Here is a 16,373-nt window from a genome sequence, read left to right as displayed (position 1 = left end):
ATATTACAAAAAAGGGCATTTCAGGAGACATTGGTAGGTAATGACTGACAACTTTAAATAAGGGTTTTCAAGATTACAATCAGCTTTCAGATAGTGCTGCCCTCTCGCAAGCTCTCGTCCAACAGGGAGATCATTCCCCATCAGTCATGTCCAATATCTCGGCATCCAACGTCGGAGCCACAGAGCGAAGTACTACACCCATCTTCGGAATGTTTCAATTTCTCGCCGATTAGAAGCATATCAGGTTGCAGGTAAAGAAAAACTTTTCCTAATAAAATAAAAAGAAACATAAAAATACATCTACGCAAATCCAACTCAAGGCCTCATTCACAAGCACACTGAAATTTCTTCGAAACGGCTTCTTTTTTAACAAGAAAACCCCTCTATCCCTCACCTAGAAGAACTGGTTCTTGCAAATTAAATAACTTTTTCCCTTTTTCCTGTAGCAGAGTAAAAAGCAACCCCATCCGGGAGTGAAGAGGAGAAATCTATGTGACTTTTTAAAAACGGTTTTGAGTTTTAACGAGCTGCAACTGCACAACAATGTGAGAGTAATCAGTCATGAAACGCGAATTCGATCCGGAGAGGCAGCTTTTGTTTTCAATCATCGCCATCCAACACCACGAACAGCGATGGTCACAGCGTCCCCCACACTGCCCAGAAATACTGTGATGTGTTCGCTGGGCCTCAATTAGACTCGGAATTCGACTGCAGACGATGTGGTCAATTGTTTAAAAAAACATACACACACACACGTTTAGAAAACATTTCTGTACATGAATGATTGCTTCCAGACTCACCCCTTGCCAAATTTCTAAACTGCAAGAAAAAGTTCTTGGTCCTCCAAATAAAACAGGGGGTAAAGTCAGCTAAAATTCTAAGTGACGATGCTGTGAAAAGATTACCCGCCCCAACCAAACCCGCATGTCTCCACAGCTCCTAAGGTCTGAATCTGCAAAGTAATAATTTCCAGTTATTTTAAAGAAAGCAAAAAAAAACTCAGGCAAACACGACAACTTTGGAAAAGTACACAAAACCTAAGTGTAGGCGAAGCAAGCGGAAAACATAACACAAGACAAGGCTTCCGATATTTCTAAGCTTCTATGAGGCTGAAGGACACCTAAACATGATCGCAACGAAAACCCTGAGAAAACTTACCAGTGGCAAAATAAACCTGAAAATCTTTAGCTACATTAATTAAAATACAAATGAACATAGCATATGAGGTCATGAGTCTGGATTGAAGACATTTATCCAAACAACACTGTGCAGTACTGCCCATCTGTGAGCACAAAGCAATGAACGCATGTCCCATTATTGTGCAGAAGGGGGAGATGCAGAGAAGGGTGTAATATTTAGGAGTTTCTTTTTTATAATTTTTGCATGTTTTACGCTTAAGATTATATTTTTGAGATTTTCTATTGTTATTGGAATGAGTTCCAGTCATACCCAAGTAGCTGGCCTGGCTCACACGCAACTAGAGAAGTGTTTTGCTTATGGCAAGCCAAGCCATGCGAGGGAGCAAATTTGTCCAAGAGAAAAAGCCTCCCACACACATTCACTATTAGGAGCGCCCCCTAGAGGCAGGAGGGGGCACCACTGCCATTAGCCCCCACATTCCATCCCTACATATCAAGCTGCGTGCAGAACCACGTTGTTGAGATGAAAGAGAACAAAAGGCCGACCGCAAACCGGACTTCATTTCCGTGGGGCGGGGTCGTTACCAAGTTTATGGTGCGATACGCCGGACACGCCGTCTTACACTGACATCGACAAGCAACACTTCTTGGAAGCGGACACAAAGACGCGAGAATCTGCCATACTGTGGCCTAAACAAAAGGGCAAAGGCATGTTTTACGTTAAATCCGCAATAATTTTCAGTACATAAACACACTAGCGCTATAAGTGATTTAAGCGATTGTTCAGGGTCTCTGGTGCAATTTTAAAAACAGTAATATCTTACCCACAGCCAAGGACACCTGTCAGTAGACCCACTGCTGTGTTGTTCAAACCAAAAAAAGGTGAACGCACCATTTATACGCTTAACACAAGCTGGAAATCCTGGGACAGGTTTTTTTTTTTATTATTTATTTTCCAAACAAACAATTGAAAGCTTGGGGATATAAAGTGTAGGGGCTGTTAACCCAGGTTCGACAGTTATAAATAAGAACAGGTTTCCGCAAGGGGCGGCAAATCAGACCTCTGGCGGGTTCGATCAGGCAAAATCTTTCCCCAGGATCCCAGTCCTAGGGACGGGTGCACACCCCGGGTCAACAATGCGGCACCACTCCTGCCGGTCTTTCAAAAACTCAATTACCATTGGGTTTTTAGGGACTATTTCCTTGCATTTCTTTGTGCCGCGTAAAATAACGGGCAGTGCAGCCCGTCTACTAACAGCTGTGTGCTAAGGGCAAGTACAAAGGAGAGACGGGGAAAATAAAAAAACTGAAAAAACGTGAAGCTCTTAAGTTAAGTTGACTTTGACGACTGGCCACTCTAACGCTACTGAGACACATCCTGTTGGATCATCCCATCGCCGAGTGATTAACATCCTGCAGCCTGCTTCTGGGTGCTGACCTTCATCCTGAAAAAAGCCCCGTTTGCTACGGGGGACATTATATATCACAGCCAAAGGCTTGCGTGCGATTGCCTTACATCCACTCAGGCAAACCTAATCCCCGTCAGTGCCCGACCTCACATGAACGCAACCCGAATATACCTCACGTCTTCATGAATTTTTAAGCCTTGCTTTTATACTTAAAATCCAAACGTTACATTATTATCATAGACGGAAAAAAAATGAAAAATGCCAGCTAATAAAATAATTTAACTTTCTGGAATGCAACCTTTTTTAGGGAAATAAAATATCAAATTTCTAACCAAAGATCTAATTATGCTTTTTGACTATGGAAAAAAATAGCCTTAATTGGTGTGGCTTTTTGTATGTCAGATTTTCAAAAGGAACTTGAAATCCTATTTTTTATAAAGATTAATGAGCTTTGCTAAGAAAATGGGACAGCTTTTTTTAAAAACATTTTATTCATATTAAAAACACAATGACAAACTATATCATTACGGTATTATTCACATTTAAATAGCGAATGTGTTTTTTCTCCATAAATACAAATCTCTTAGGCTTTTTTCTCCTTCGCCATACAAAGCGAGGAACTCCGGGCCGGGTCCGGGCTGATTAGCTCTCGCTAATGAACTCTCTCCACTGCACCCTTTGATCCCCACAGCGAAGGCAAATTAACCACAAAAACGGGGCCGAGACAACCGGCCACAAGAGGAGGAAGCGGGAAGAAAGGAGGAGGAACGTGGAAAAAAAACAGAGCGAACAGGAAGGGAACTGGGAAAATCCAGTAGGCAGCATCCAGTGAGACTTATGGATTTATTGGGAATGATTCACGTGTGACCGTCAAAAAAAAATTAATTTAACAAAAAAAAAAAAAAGATTCCAGCTGTCATCGCCGGCTTGTGAGCCCCGGCAGGTTAGAAGAGCAGCCAGAGTCGTAACGTGCGATTACCCCTCCCTTTGTGACCCCCAGGGTAAAAATACATAAACCTCGGCAACGTTTGTGCTCTCGATGGTTCAGGAAAGGCGACTAGAGAACCCAGAGGGGCAACGGACAGAGAAGAGGACACTGCAGGTCGGGTAGAGTGTGGGGGTGGGGGGTTACAAAGACCCCCTCGGGCTTAAAATAGCCCCCCCACTGTCCCTCGGCAGAGGCAATAAGAAGCAGCAGACCAACAGCTAGCGTATTAGCTACTGACACTGCTCCATAGCCGAGAAACAAAACAACAGCTAATCATTGTTTTTTCCCCTCATTTGCCACTAGCAGGATGACTGTATTCAGGTTTCTCCCTGGGGCCTACAGTAAACCTGTTGATGGCAGGAGAGGCTGCTCTGTCCCGGGGGGAGGAGGGCGGTGGGATAAGATGCCTCTCTCTGGCTCTTTAACACCCTAGAGGGACCAGGTGCAGCTCCTCAGACGTCAGGCCACGTTACCTGTGGTTTTCATCACCGACGAGCGCACGACTCGCTCTGTGGGACGTGGCAAATCTGGACCCTCCTGCCGAAACCGCCCCCTCACGCGAGATGTGAGCACCCCATCATAAAAACGGGCCACCTATCAGTGGCCGAGCCCAGTAATCATTCCTATACAAAAGCCAATCAGATTTTAATCTCGAGCAAGGCTCTGGGCCACAGTCTCGTAACCGCGAGCGATGTTCACTCCCGCGGCAACGCCACAGTCGGCTGCACTTAACTTCCCCGCCTGTTTTCCAGAATGTGACCTCCACACGAGCACCCCTCTCATAAGGGCACACAGCTGGAGCCTGAGGAAAAGGGGGGGCTGTAGGGGGAGGGGGGATCCTGAAACGCTTAATTGTATTCATTCATTTTCTTTGCCCAGCATGGTGCAGCCGCAATGGCAAAGTCCATGGCAACAGAGGCTGGGCTGGTGGAAGCTCATCTTTATCTGTACCAGGCCAGCAGGAAAGCAGGGCCTCCCGTGTTGGGGGAATTGCCATCCCTTCATTAAGAACATTAGCAATATTGAAGGGGGGGTAGGGGTCAGCTGAGTAATTAAGTGGTTAACACCCATTTCCCCCCCTGCTCGCTGATGTGAGAGCCTCCCTGCCTGTTAGCTCAGATCGCTGGCACTGCCAGGACATCCGCCATACCCACTTCCCTGGCACCAGGAATAGCAGATATAATCACGCACAAGCGTGCCGGCATTTGTTTCCCAACTGGTCGGCTCTCTCCAAATTCAGCTCGACGTCAGCACTGATCCACTGGGTAACGGGGCGCTGGGCCCTCCATACATACGCCTAGGTGCCCCCCTCAACCGTTCTTCAGTGGTATTTCCCGGGCGACGGACTGCAGCCCTGTCCATGTGGGCTGACTCCACATATCGCTTTACGGAGAACCATCTCAGCGCGTTCGCTGTTACTCGCCATTGCATGTCGTCACTCGCCGTTACGACGTGTGTGACACTGTGACTGTGAGGTTTGAAAAGTTGTGATTAATAGCACTCCGCGTTTCCCAAAGACAATCGCTTTTTTTTTTTCCTTCAGACAATTTACGCATTCAGAAGAGGATGGGGAAATGATCAAATTCTTGTATTTTACAGGAAAGTAAGGGCTCAGCTACTCACGCTCTGCCTCAGCGGCACGGCAGAGATTCCAGTTAACTACAGCTTTTAATTTTTTCAACTTCTTTTAAGAGCAGAGGCACATCTGGATTCAATTTGGGGTTTTTTTCTACACCAACTAAAACTGCCAGTCAATTTCAAAATGTGAAAATGTGTATCATTATGAAACTCTATCTATCATCAGAACACATCTGATTAAGCTTCGGTGAGCCTAAAAAAAACAGCATATTACTAAATGCCCAACCTGAGTGGCAAGAAGGGATGAAGAACATGGTCAGGACTCATGGAATCTGAACGCATATCTAAAATCAGACAACACCTGAGTTCCACCGACCCCCCTGTGGGCTTCTGCTCTGGCGGATAACTACTTAATATTCACCCCCCTTCAAAGTAAACGCCACATGTTTTCAGCAAATATAAAAACTATATACTAATTTTAAAATTTTGTCACCCCCCCCCCCCGCCAAACATGACTGAAGAAATTAAGTTGTGCTTCGAAATTTACTGAGTGTTGAATTTGAAATTTTTAGAGAACTTATAGCAAACTCGGAAGAACGGGCAACGCAAATGTTTTCAGTCAGAATTTGGTGGTCCTAAACTATGCTATACTCGTTTGTGATTTCTTTAAATATGTTCTTCATAATAACAAGAGTTGCTTTTTGGTCCTATCATTTAAGTTGTGAAAATACCTAAAGAGGTTATTAGAGTTCTCTGTTCTTTCATTATACACCCCATAACGAATTTTTTAATATCTAATCAATTACATTAAATAGGACCATGAGCATGGGGTCAAATTTTGATTGGCTTTAATTGGGAAAAATAAAAATATATAATGATAATAATAATAATAATAATAATACTTAGGTAAAACACTGCCCAACGTTGGCCAAGTTTGAGAAAATAGGTCATTTGCTAAGATGTGATTTGACTGAAAATGAATTTGAAAAAGTTTGTCTTTAATTTGAGGAAAATACATATATATATAAACATGTATATATTTTGTATAAAAAGTTATGCTGCTCGAAATAAACTAACATTTGTAATTTACAACTTAGTAGCTGATACTACATTGTTAAAACTACATTACACAAGTGTTAAATATATGTAGCTAGTTAAGGGTCCAAATGCATATATTATTATGCACAAAATAATACATTTAATCTTGGATTCAGTAATTCTAGCAGAAACGTCTGGTTTCTCCTAACAAATAACTACCCCTGAATTGGTGACCATAATATCAGAACGTCTTGACTGTATGGTGGCCAATCTACAAGCTCCCCAAGAAACAATGGCAGACATCGCTGTCTTTATATTTCCATTAAAAGGAAAAAAAATATGTCCTGGATTTCTGATATATTTTTGCCAAATCAGATGGATGTTATAGAATAAAACAACTCTTCCATCTATTAATAAAATTACCATATGTGGGTACCAAGTATCACCATAAAAATTACTTCCAAATGCAACTTAAATGGATAAAACTGCACTGAACATTTCTGAGGTCTCGCGGTATAATTTGTCTAGGTGTCGAAATTCACAGAAAAATATAGTTTTGTGCAACCTAAAATAATTAGACTTTCCTATTTTTTTCGAACAATAACCAAGAAGATCAAATACAAACAAAGCATAAGTAGTAACTTGAAATGGATTTTGTAATTGATTGAAATTTCATAAAGAATTTAAGGCATCTTAAGATTTCGTAAAGACAAAGTTTGTTAACTTTTTCCCCTGATAAAAATTAATATGCGCTCCGCAGCAGTACGTCTCGAGTTAAGCGGAGTTTTCCTTCTACGCAGCTTTAGAAATATGTATATATTCACGGATCTAACCAAAAGCGATAAACACATTTTCGTACATATGAATATAGTCTATTAAAATAATATACACGTCTATGGTCCCCAGAGCATAACAGAGAAAACGTGGTGTCTCCCTTCCCGACGGCGTTCATTCATTATTGCAACTCCTATGTTGCGCGGGGGGAGAAAAAAATAAATTAATTAAAATATAAAATCATTCAATGCAACCCTTGATCTGTTTCATTTAATTTTTTAGGTTGGGCTACACGATGCTATTAGTCCAAAAAAATGCAGTGGTAGCGTGAATTTGCAGCCTGGATGCCTACTGTACGGTCTTTTGGGGGATTGATCACCAGGCGGGTGCTAACGAAGATGCAAACTGCGTAAGAATAAAACATTTGCGTCTTATGTTAAAACAAGCGATACATTTCTGTGCTATTTTTTACCGTATGACCTTTTGTTTTATATTTATTATTTTCCGTCAAATTGCGCACTACAGCCTTACAGCCTTCGTACTGGACGCAGTTTATAAGTCATATTTCCCATCTCCTATCTTTGTACTTGTACGCGCATTATATACAATATATAGGAATATTTCGTTATATATTTCACGCCTCTCAAGCGCATTGAATAATAGGCTACGACGCGACGTAAATAAAACTGACTTTTTTAAAAAAGGCTTTGCACTAAGCGGCAAACATAAAACAACAGTCTCCTGATTTCACATGCCATTTTTAATGTAGCCATGGGACGAGGTACAGTAAAGTATATTGCACTGTTCACGGTGGAAGCTGAAGTTAGTGACCCGTACCGATCCAAGGCCCCTCTGTCCGGTTAAAATGTGTCGTCTTACCTGGGGTTGGTGCGGTTCCAGTAGACGGCATAGCGATCGGCCACCACCTTGGAGCCCGGCTCTTGGCTAAAAACACACATCCAAAGGACTAGAAAAACGAAAGCGATCATCTCCACATGCAGCATCTCTACTACTGTCCGATACGTAATCCTCTTCAGCGCAAAACTGGGATCGGGGCACGATCGGCGTGGGGCAACTTCGCTTAGATGTGGCCAGATCTCATTCACATTGGTAGGCCTTCTGTCTTATCTGTTTTAAAATGGCATGTGTCACTTTGGTCTTGATATCTTCAAACGTATCCCAGGTGCCTGACCCCTTCGAGCATAACCTGCAGCCGGTGGCGACGTCTGATTTGTCACTTGAAAGAGTCACACTTCGCTGATAAAAACTGATTGCAGCGTATGGGGGATTAAAGAGGAGCGATTGCCACTGTATTAAGTCCGCTGGAAACAATATGTTGCTTCCAGATGAGGATCCCCCTGCTTGATCATATATTCATGCCCGACGAGCGCATCAGTTTTGATTGCTCCAGAAAGCCCGCAGTTATTGGGATGCCAACATACACCCGAGCAAAACCCCCCCAAGAAGATCCAGTTACAGCCGCTACGCAAAGCGAAATGTTATCATCCGGATGCGATTTTTTTTTTAAAAAAAGAACTTAGATCTGAGAAACGTGCATGCGAAGAGCTTTGCTGGGATGTAGGTAAATGCTCGCCGTGCGCAGAAAAATATCAACAGAGCGTCTGATAGTCCAACAATTTGAGAAGAAAATAAAAATGTGCGTCGCAGATCCGTACCTCACAGCAAACGGCCACCTTCTCCAAAGCCTTGTTCATAACTTTCGCACGCCTTTAACTGCAACTCCATTAAGTCGTTTTATTTTTAATTTTGTCCGTAAGCTCTGTTGTCTTTCGCTGTCTCACTGCCGCTTCCCTCCGGTCTGCCTGACGAACCGGTATCTTCTCCCTGGTGGCGATCTTCACTGTGCCGCGGATGAAGGAGGCTTAAGTCCTGCGCGGAGAGGAGGACGGGCAGGCTGTCTCACACGCCGCAGGACGGCAGAGCCGAAAGTAAATCCAGGATCCAAATGCGTGCATTCCACTCCTACATCCTAGTATATAGGAAACGGGAGAAAACCCAAAGGCAGACCGTCGCGTTAATTCACGATTTTAGTTGAACAGAAAGCGGGGAGGTGAGAGCGAAGGCAGGTTCTCGCCTGACTGCGTGGAGAGTGGGTTAGGTTTCAGCACCGCGCTGCATGAAGCGATTGGCCTGAAATTTCAATGGGCGTTGAGCGAACAAAAGCGAAACCCCTCCTCCAAACCTTAACTAATTCAATTACAAAAAGGGAAGCTGAGAGCGTCGGTCCCAGCACTAGAGATCGGCGGCCAGGATAGGGACCGGTTATTGTATTAGCTGATCTTTGTGATAAACTTGCATCGGCAACTACCGGAGGATTATGGTAGTTTATTTAGAGAATAAATGCTGGCAACTAACAGCAAGATTATTAATGTTATTAATCTCGAGCGTTTCTTTACCATGGGAATTGTTCTGTTAACGTGAAATCACCACCACATTTAATGTAGGATCATCTCTAACAAATCAGTTTATCTGTTTATTTGTCTCAGCATCTTACTAATGCCTTAATTATGGACTTTAAACGTTGCTTTTAATCTGACCTTTCTAAAGTTACTAAGTATGCGTAGTGCTTATGAATAAAAACGAAGCTGTTGTCGGCACCGTAAAAAAGTTAAATATTGTTTTAGATTTTTGATCGTCACCTAATGGACACATGTGTTTCCCCCTGTTACATAACGGTAAGTTTAATTAATGGTTTGTTTATTTACCATTTTTGTGATTTTTAAATCGAATATATATAGTTCTATAATAGACTATATAGGCCTGATTTCCTGTATTCTGTACAACTACAGAGATCCTTATAGGTGCTTATATACCTATACTTATTGTAAACCAACTGTTAAGACTGCATGAATTCCTGATCGCTTCCAACGTTTTAAATGTCTCGCCCACACAGGGATACACGGAAAATAAAAACCTCTTCCATAATACGCTCTTCAACTTGATCTGCATGCATTTAGTCCTATTGATCTTTGAAAATATATAGAAGTACCTTTGCATGTAAACGCGATGCGATATTTTAATTTACTGCCATCTTTTTATATAAGGATTGCTTTACGTCTTTCCACTCACGATTGGTGAGAACAAACACCTGTTGAAAGTCATTTCGGCAAATTTACGCTTAAGATTATTCCAGCCGCGCATGGAGATCGTCTCCGAAGTGCTTACTCTGTAACGCACTTCATTGTGAGTCAGGAAATATTTCCCGTATTCACAATCATAAACATAACTGCCGTATAACTAAAGCCCAGAAAAGGCTAAATCTCAGTTTTTCGTTGTTTTTGGCAATATTATAATAAGATATTGCATTATATATTTCCAAGAATTTGAGCTGACTCTTGCTCAGTTTTCTTTTACACGGGTACTTGTTGCGGCTTCGTGCTGAACATTGGCACTCGTGTAACCTGTTACAGTTTTGAAAGCGCCCAGACGCCCCGTAGTGGAAGAAATGTAAAGTGCCCCGTGTACAGACCGAGGCCAGGCACCAGCTAATGGAGCGTCAGTCACCCTGTAACCAGCATTTTTGAAGTTAAACAGAATTTCATTTACTTAGGGGAAAAATGCAATAAGTTCAGTAAAGTTTAAGTCCAGAAAATCAGGTTGACCAAGGAACTGGAACTCAATGATATTACACATAGATATAAAAAATACTGCATATATAAAATGATATTTTATATACGTTTTAAACATATCTCAGATCTTTGATTCTGGCTATGTTAATGTCGTACATCAGCTCATCTGTTTTATGACATTCCAGCCCCTTTCACTCAGGTTTTAGTTTCTTATTAACGGACATGAGAGCTAAGCTCCGATGACGAGGGAGTCGGTGTGACGCTGACAACTAGGGAAGTTTAGAACCCTGCAGGATCTCACATACGTCTCTGGTCACGGGTCCTTGCAGATCCCTCACATGCCTCTGCACTGGGGGGGCTCTCCGGAGACTCTACAGCACAGTGAGCCCCCAGTGCGTTGGATGCGAGGGGTTTCAGTCAGAAATCTGTTTTTTAAGGGGGTCCGATAAGATCAGGTAGTGTCCTGAATAACAGGTCATAATACATGTTTGGGGGGGACCTCTTCACTCTCGCTCGCTGCTCAGCTAGGGTGACCCCCCCCCCCACACACACACACACCAAGGGGGGCCCAGTGAGCCTATATCCAACATGCCACATGTGTCATGGCAGTGTCGCCCTGCCCATCGCATGAGAGGGGGGATCCGGGAGTGACCAACGAGCCTGTCTCCCGCATAACGTCTCCATTGTTAGGTCCGATCTCACACCGGACCTGTTTCGGATGTGTTTTGCATTGGGAGTTTTACGGATTGTGGTCCCTGGATGGGGGGGGGGGGGACTATGGCTATCTAGTGACAAACACAGTCTGAACAGAACACCCACTACTATCTCCTTTTACATCATCTATTTGCATATTTCTTCTGTACTCACTGTACTCCTGTAGCAGCTTGGAATTCTGTTATGCTTGTTCATGTGTTACATTTTAGTGTCTTTGGTTTGCTATGTGCTTCCCCTAATCAATGACCATATATGTGGGTGCACAGCACACCCTCCACATCGGAGCAGCGGTAACTTATGGTAGGTGTGGGCGGGTGCAGGCACATACTTAAAGAGACAGTGTCTCCCCTATATTTCTGTCCATGTTGTAATGCTTTATACTTACAGTGATAACATGTTTTTCCACACACCCATAGATGGTGCCTCAGCAGTCGGAAGTCGGCTGTGTTCACTGACCCAGTTTGGTCCACTGCTGAGGACAGTTTTTAACGCAGGCTCCTGCAAGCTCACTCGGGATGGGACTTGTAGCGTGGGGTGGGGGGGGGGGGCTGTTAGCTTTCCAGGAACACACATGCAAGTGCAGCGGACTGCGCATCATTGGCACGGACCAGGAAGAGGTGAAAAGACACAATGAAACAGCCAATCTCTATTTTCCTCCTCAGATACCTCAGCTGTTGTGAATTCTGACAGTCCCAAGAACCTGGTCCTGTAGAAGCACACTGGTCTCAGTGCAATTGGCTTGTCAGACTCTGGTTTAATACCCTGATCTCATATCATTCACATACAATGAGCACACCCTTGTGATGCCTTTGCTATGGCATGCAGAAGGATTATTGTTATAATTATTATAATAATCCGGGTTTGGAGTGAACACACAAGTCAACACAGCAGTATCTCTGTTTTACAACCCATGTAAGGACATCTAGCCAACTGAGACAAAAGAATATAGGGCCAATAAAAATGATTTACCAGCCATACCCAGTAGGAGAAATTATTATCTCGAATTTCACTCTGACAACCTTTCAAAGGATGTATTTCAACAGTATGGCTCTTTATTATAGGAGTGTGAGTCTATGCAGTTTCTTGCTGGATGTCAGTGTATGAATTTTGTTAGAGGATGTCAGTTTACAGTTTGCTACAAGATGTCATCCTGCACAGTTTGTCAGAGGATGTTGCCCTACACCGTTTGTTACACGATGTCACCCTATACGATTTGTTACAGGATGTCACCCTTCATGGTTTGTTACAGGATGTTACTCTACACAGTTTGTCAGAGAATGTCACCCTTCACGGTTTGTCACAGGATGTTACTCTACACAATTTGTTACAGGATGTCACCCTTCATGGTTTGTTACAGGATGTTACTCTACACAGTTTGTCAGAGAATGTCACCCTACACGGCTTGTTACAGGATGTCACCCTACACGGCTTGTTACAGGATGTTACTCTACACAATTTGTTACAGGATGTCACCCTTCATGGTTTGTTACAGGATGTTACTCTACACAGTTTGTCAGAGAATGTCACCCTACACGGCTTGTTACAGGATGTCACCCTACACGGCTTGTTACAGGATGTTACTCTACACAATTTGTTACAGGATGTCACCCTTCACGGTTTGTCACAGGATGTTACTCTACACGGTTTTTTACAGGTTGTCTTCCTACACAGTTTCTTTCAGGATGTCAGCCTACATGGTTTTTCACAGGATGTTGCCCTATTCGATTTGTTACAGTATGTTACTCTACACAGTTTCTTTCAGGATGTCAGCCTACATGGTTTTTCACAGGATGTAACCCTGCACAGTTTGCTACAGGCTGTCATCCTACGCGGTTTGTTACAGGATATTCTCTTACAAGGTTTGTCACAGGGTGTTGCTTCACGCGGTGTATTGCAGGTTGTTCTCCTACATGGTTTGTCATAGGATGTTTGGTCACAGCATATCTATCCATATAGTTCATCATAGAATGTCATTCAGCGTATGATGACAGTATACAGTTTGTTACACGGCCCCATCTTAAACAGTTTGTTATGTTATTTCAGCTTATACATGATATCATCCTAGACATTTCATTACAAGATGTCAACATACACAATTTGCTACAGGATGTCAACCTACACAGTTCATTACAGGATACCTTCCCACACAGGAACATAAATGAAGGAAGAATCAGTCTGTCTCAGTAAGGACCGTATGTAAAACCAGGGACTCTCTTTGATGTATCTGCTCCAGAACACACTGCACCAAATTTAAATTATGATTTAAATTATGACTTTAGTTTATCATATAGCTGGCTGTCTGACTGAGTGAATCCCATCCTGATATTTCACAGTAGCCAGCAGACCTCGACCCACCGGTACAAAGCACTCCTTCAAAGGATTACTCCTGTATGTCATGTCAGAGCAGTTATCATTTTCATGCCATTAGGGTGAAAATATAGCCAAGCCACACTGTAAAAATATGATTGACGCCATTCCTCTGACAGTGTGTTTTGATAGTGTTCTAGCTAAAGAGAGCATGTAGCCATTCCATAACATCCTTATAGGTTGTGCATCAAAACTCATTTTGTGAAATTTGTATATCAGATGTTTCAGCCAAACAAAGGATACTTCTGCCCGCATTGATTTGCTTTTGTTCTGGTGCTTTCCACACCAGAGTTAACGGTGAGACAAGCTTGTTCAAAATCAGTTCTGCTATGTCCCACAATAAATTATTTCAATCCCAGCACCATAAATCTCTACCACTTTCACCACAAAGCATGCAGTCGTTTAAAACTGTCCACTGTTGCAGGGCTGGGCTTCTTCATTTTAACATGGTAAGATTGTACTTTGGTCTAGATAAATATATAGTGGCATTCTGGCTGCCCTAGTCACTTGATTACACAATTTGTTTACTCTGTCCAGCAAACCCCATGTCAACCACAAATAAACCCTCACTTCATTAGTCAAGGAACTCCCTTAATTTGGTTTCCCGGTTTGTGCTATGGAAATCCCAGCATATCTAATAGCCTTCATAATAATCAAAATGTATTCCCGTGGCCAGCATCCTTACCGCACACTTCCAAGGCTGTGGCTTTCAGTTTGGCCCCAGATGTGTGTGTGTAGCTGGATCCAGTCCAAGGATGTGGGTGTGCACCCACTGGCAGTTGAGGTGAAATGCTCCCCATCTGTGTCACGGGTGACTCTCCTGCTGTGGTGGGCCCTTCACATCTGCATCTCCATGTCCCCAAAATAGGGCCCAAGTCACAATAACTCTGATCAGAAGCGGTTATCAATAAAAGATAGATTTTGGTTTTTAAACTGGATGGTATTGGTTTTTTTTATTTAAGATGCTTTGTTTTGAAAATTAGAATTATGCACTGGGACATGATGGCCTTGAGGAACATAATCCATACTATTGAGCTCATTATCAGGGAAGCTGCAAATTAGTCTATTTTTAATACTTTCGGTGATGAACCATAGACATATTCCCCATCTGTTGATACGCTTAAGGCAGCGTGTATAGTAGGAAAATGTATTTTTGCTAAATATAAATATAAAGGCATTCTTTTTGTTTTTGTCTTTTTTTTTTGGGGGGGGGGGGGTGGTATCCATTACGCTGGAGTGGTTTCATAGCTGTCAGGAAGCCACGGTTTTTGAAGAGCTTGTGTCCATCTGGGCTGACAGGTCCAGTAAGGGCAATTCTTCTTACCACTCCCGAGCAGTTGGGTATCGGCTTCGGCTCCGTGATTGGGCAGCTCTGTCGCGTTCGGAAGCGAGTATGTAGGGACGACCTCCCCCAGGGCCGCACAGCAGCTCCGGATTCGGATCACAGTGGGAGGGGTGAGTCACTGGGGTGCCCCTGACCCGCACACTACGACCCCCCGCTGTCAGTCGCCCACTGATGACACGCATCCTCGCATCCGCGATGAGCAATTCGCATGATCACGTGTTTCTGGGAGCCCGACGTGGAACGTGCACAGCACTCTATGCAGCCCCCCCACAGCGCGTATCTCAAACTCCGTGCGCTGATTTCCTCCTAGGCAGATTTCCCCAGCCTCAGCCTGCCGAGGGTGACACTGTGGCAGGGATCCAGGGGAACTTGGGGGCCGGTCCCCCCTCTCAATGCCTCCTTAATCAGAAACTGACCCAGTTCCGCTACACCCTGACAGCACCTCAGTTTGGCCATGAACAGTGCTGGGGGGGGGGGGGGGGCAGTGCACAGGTGTCCCTGCTCTTTCTGTCTGCTGTTGCCGCTTTGTAGCTATAGCCACTGCTACACTGTAAAACCCTATCACGCTTTTCCAGGTCACACTTTGCTGCGAATACAAGGCTTTTCTTTTTTTTCTTTACACGTCCACACATTAAATAATTCAATATGTTTCAAGGAGTAAAGCAAAGGCTAATTTTCCAAGGCTCCAACGGCTGAATAAAATTCCAGAGTGAACAAAAAAAAAAAAAAAACATAAATTTTTAACCTATTATCATACCAGTTAGAATATTTTTACTCTGTCTACTTTATTCTGATATTGAATTTGCAGTATTATATTCATGCATAATGTACTACAATGCCTTTGCAAAGTAAATTTCTCAAAAGCCTTTTTTTTTTGCCGTCAATGATAAGACACCTTGAGTTGACAAAGTCATGAACACAGACACAGATCGATGGATGGTGCTAATTGGATACATTTTCTCAGCCTCCCCTGCTTCTGAATGTTGATTATGGAGACACGCTTTCGATCAAGCGCAGATATTAAACACTCTCCGTGCGTCACGGAGCTGGGGAGGAAAAAAAAGCACTGTCTGGCCAATAAGGAGTAATAAAGTGCCTTTCCAAAACCGAGCCAGCTATAAAGCCAAAGCCAATTTATCTTCCGTGCATTTTTTTCCCTTACTGGGACAGGCTATTCCGGCCAGCATTTGGCAAAAGTCTGCTCCGGCCTCCTGCCCCTCTGTGCCAGAGCCCAGCTCGTGCCCCTGGGCTCTGTCCCCCCCCCTGCATGCCACTTGCAACCATTTTGGGATAAACATCCAGCTTTCATATTGTGACGAACAGACCGGGGGCGAGCTCATTTAAACTCACGATTGCGCCAGAATCATCCCAGGGTGGATCTCCGCAAACCTCTCGTATCTGGAATGCACTTCATTCATCTTCATTTTTGCG

The 16,373-nt window shown here is 43.4% G+C and overlaps 1 protein-coding gene across 2 annotated transcripts in view; it reads right to left on the bottom strand.

Annotated features, from left to right (window-relative positions):
• The window catches only part of efna5b (ephrin-A5b), a 78,551-nt gene extending 69,492 nt beyond the window's left edge, over positions 1–9,059 (bottom strand). The window contains exon 1 of one of the 2 annotated variants that reach the window (XM_023802933.2): positions 7,806–9,059. In XM_023802933.2, the coding sequence (XP_023658701.1) occupies positions 7,806–7,930 (125 nt within the window). In that variant the 5' untranslated portion in view covers positions 7,931–9,059. The remainder of the gene's footprint in view (positions 1–7,805) is intronic. The other variant, XM_023802932.2, reaches the window with a different exon arrangement.
• Positions 9,060–16,373: the final 7,314 nt, after the last annotated feature.

Source organism: Paramormyrops kingsleyae, chromosome 2 (assembly GCF_048594095.1).
Source record: "Paramormyrops kingsleyae isolate MSU_618 chromosome 2, PKINGS_0.4, whole genome shotgun sequence".
NCBI lineage: Eukaryota > Metazoa > Chordata > Actinopteri > Osteoglossiformes > Mormyridae > Paramormyrops > Paramormyrops kingsleyae.
Note: the sequence above shows the minus strand (reverse complement) of the source record. Positions and strands in the feature narration are given on the sequence as shown.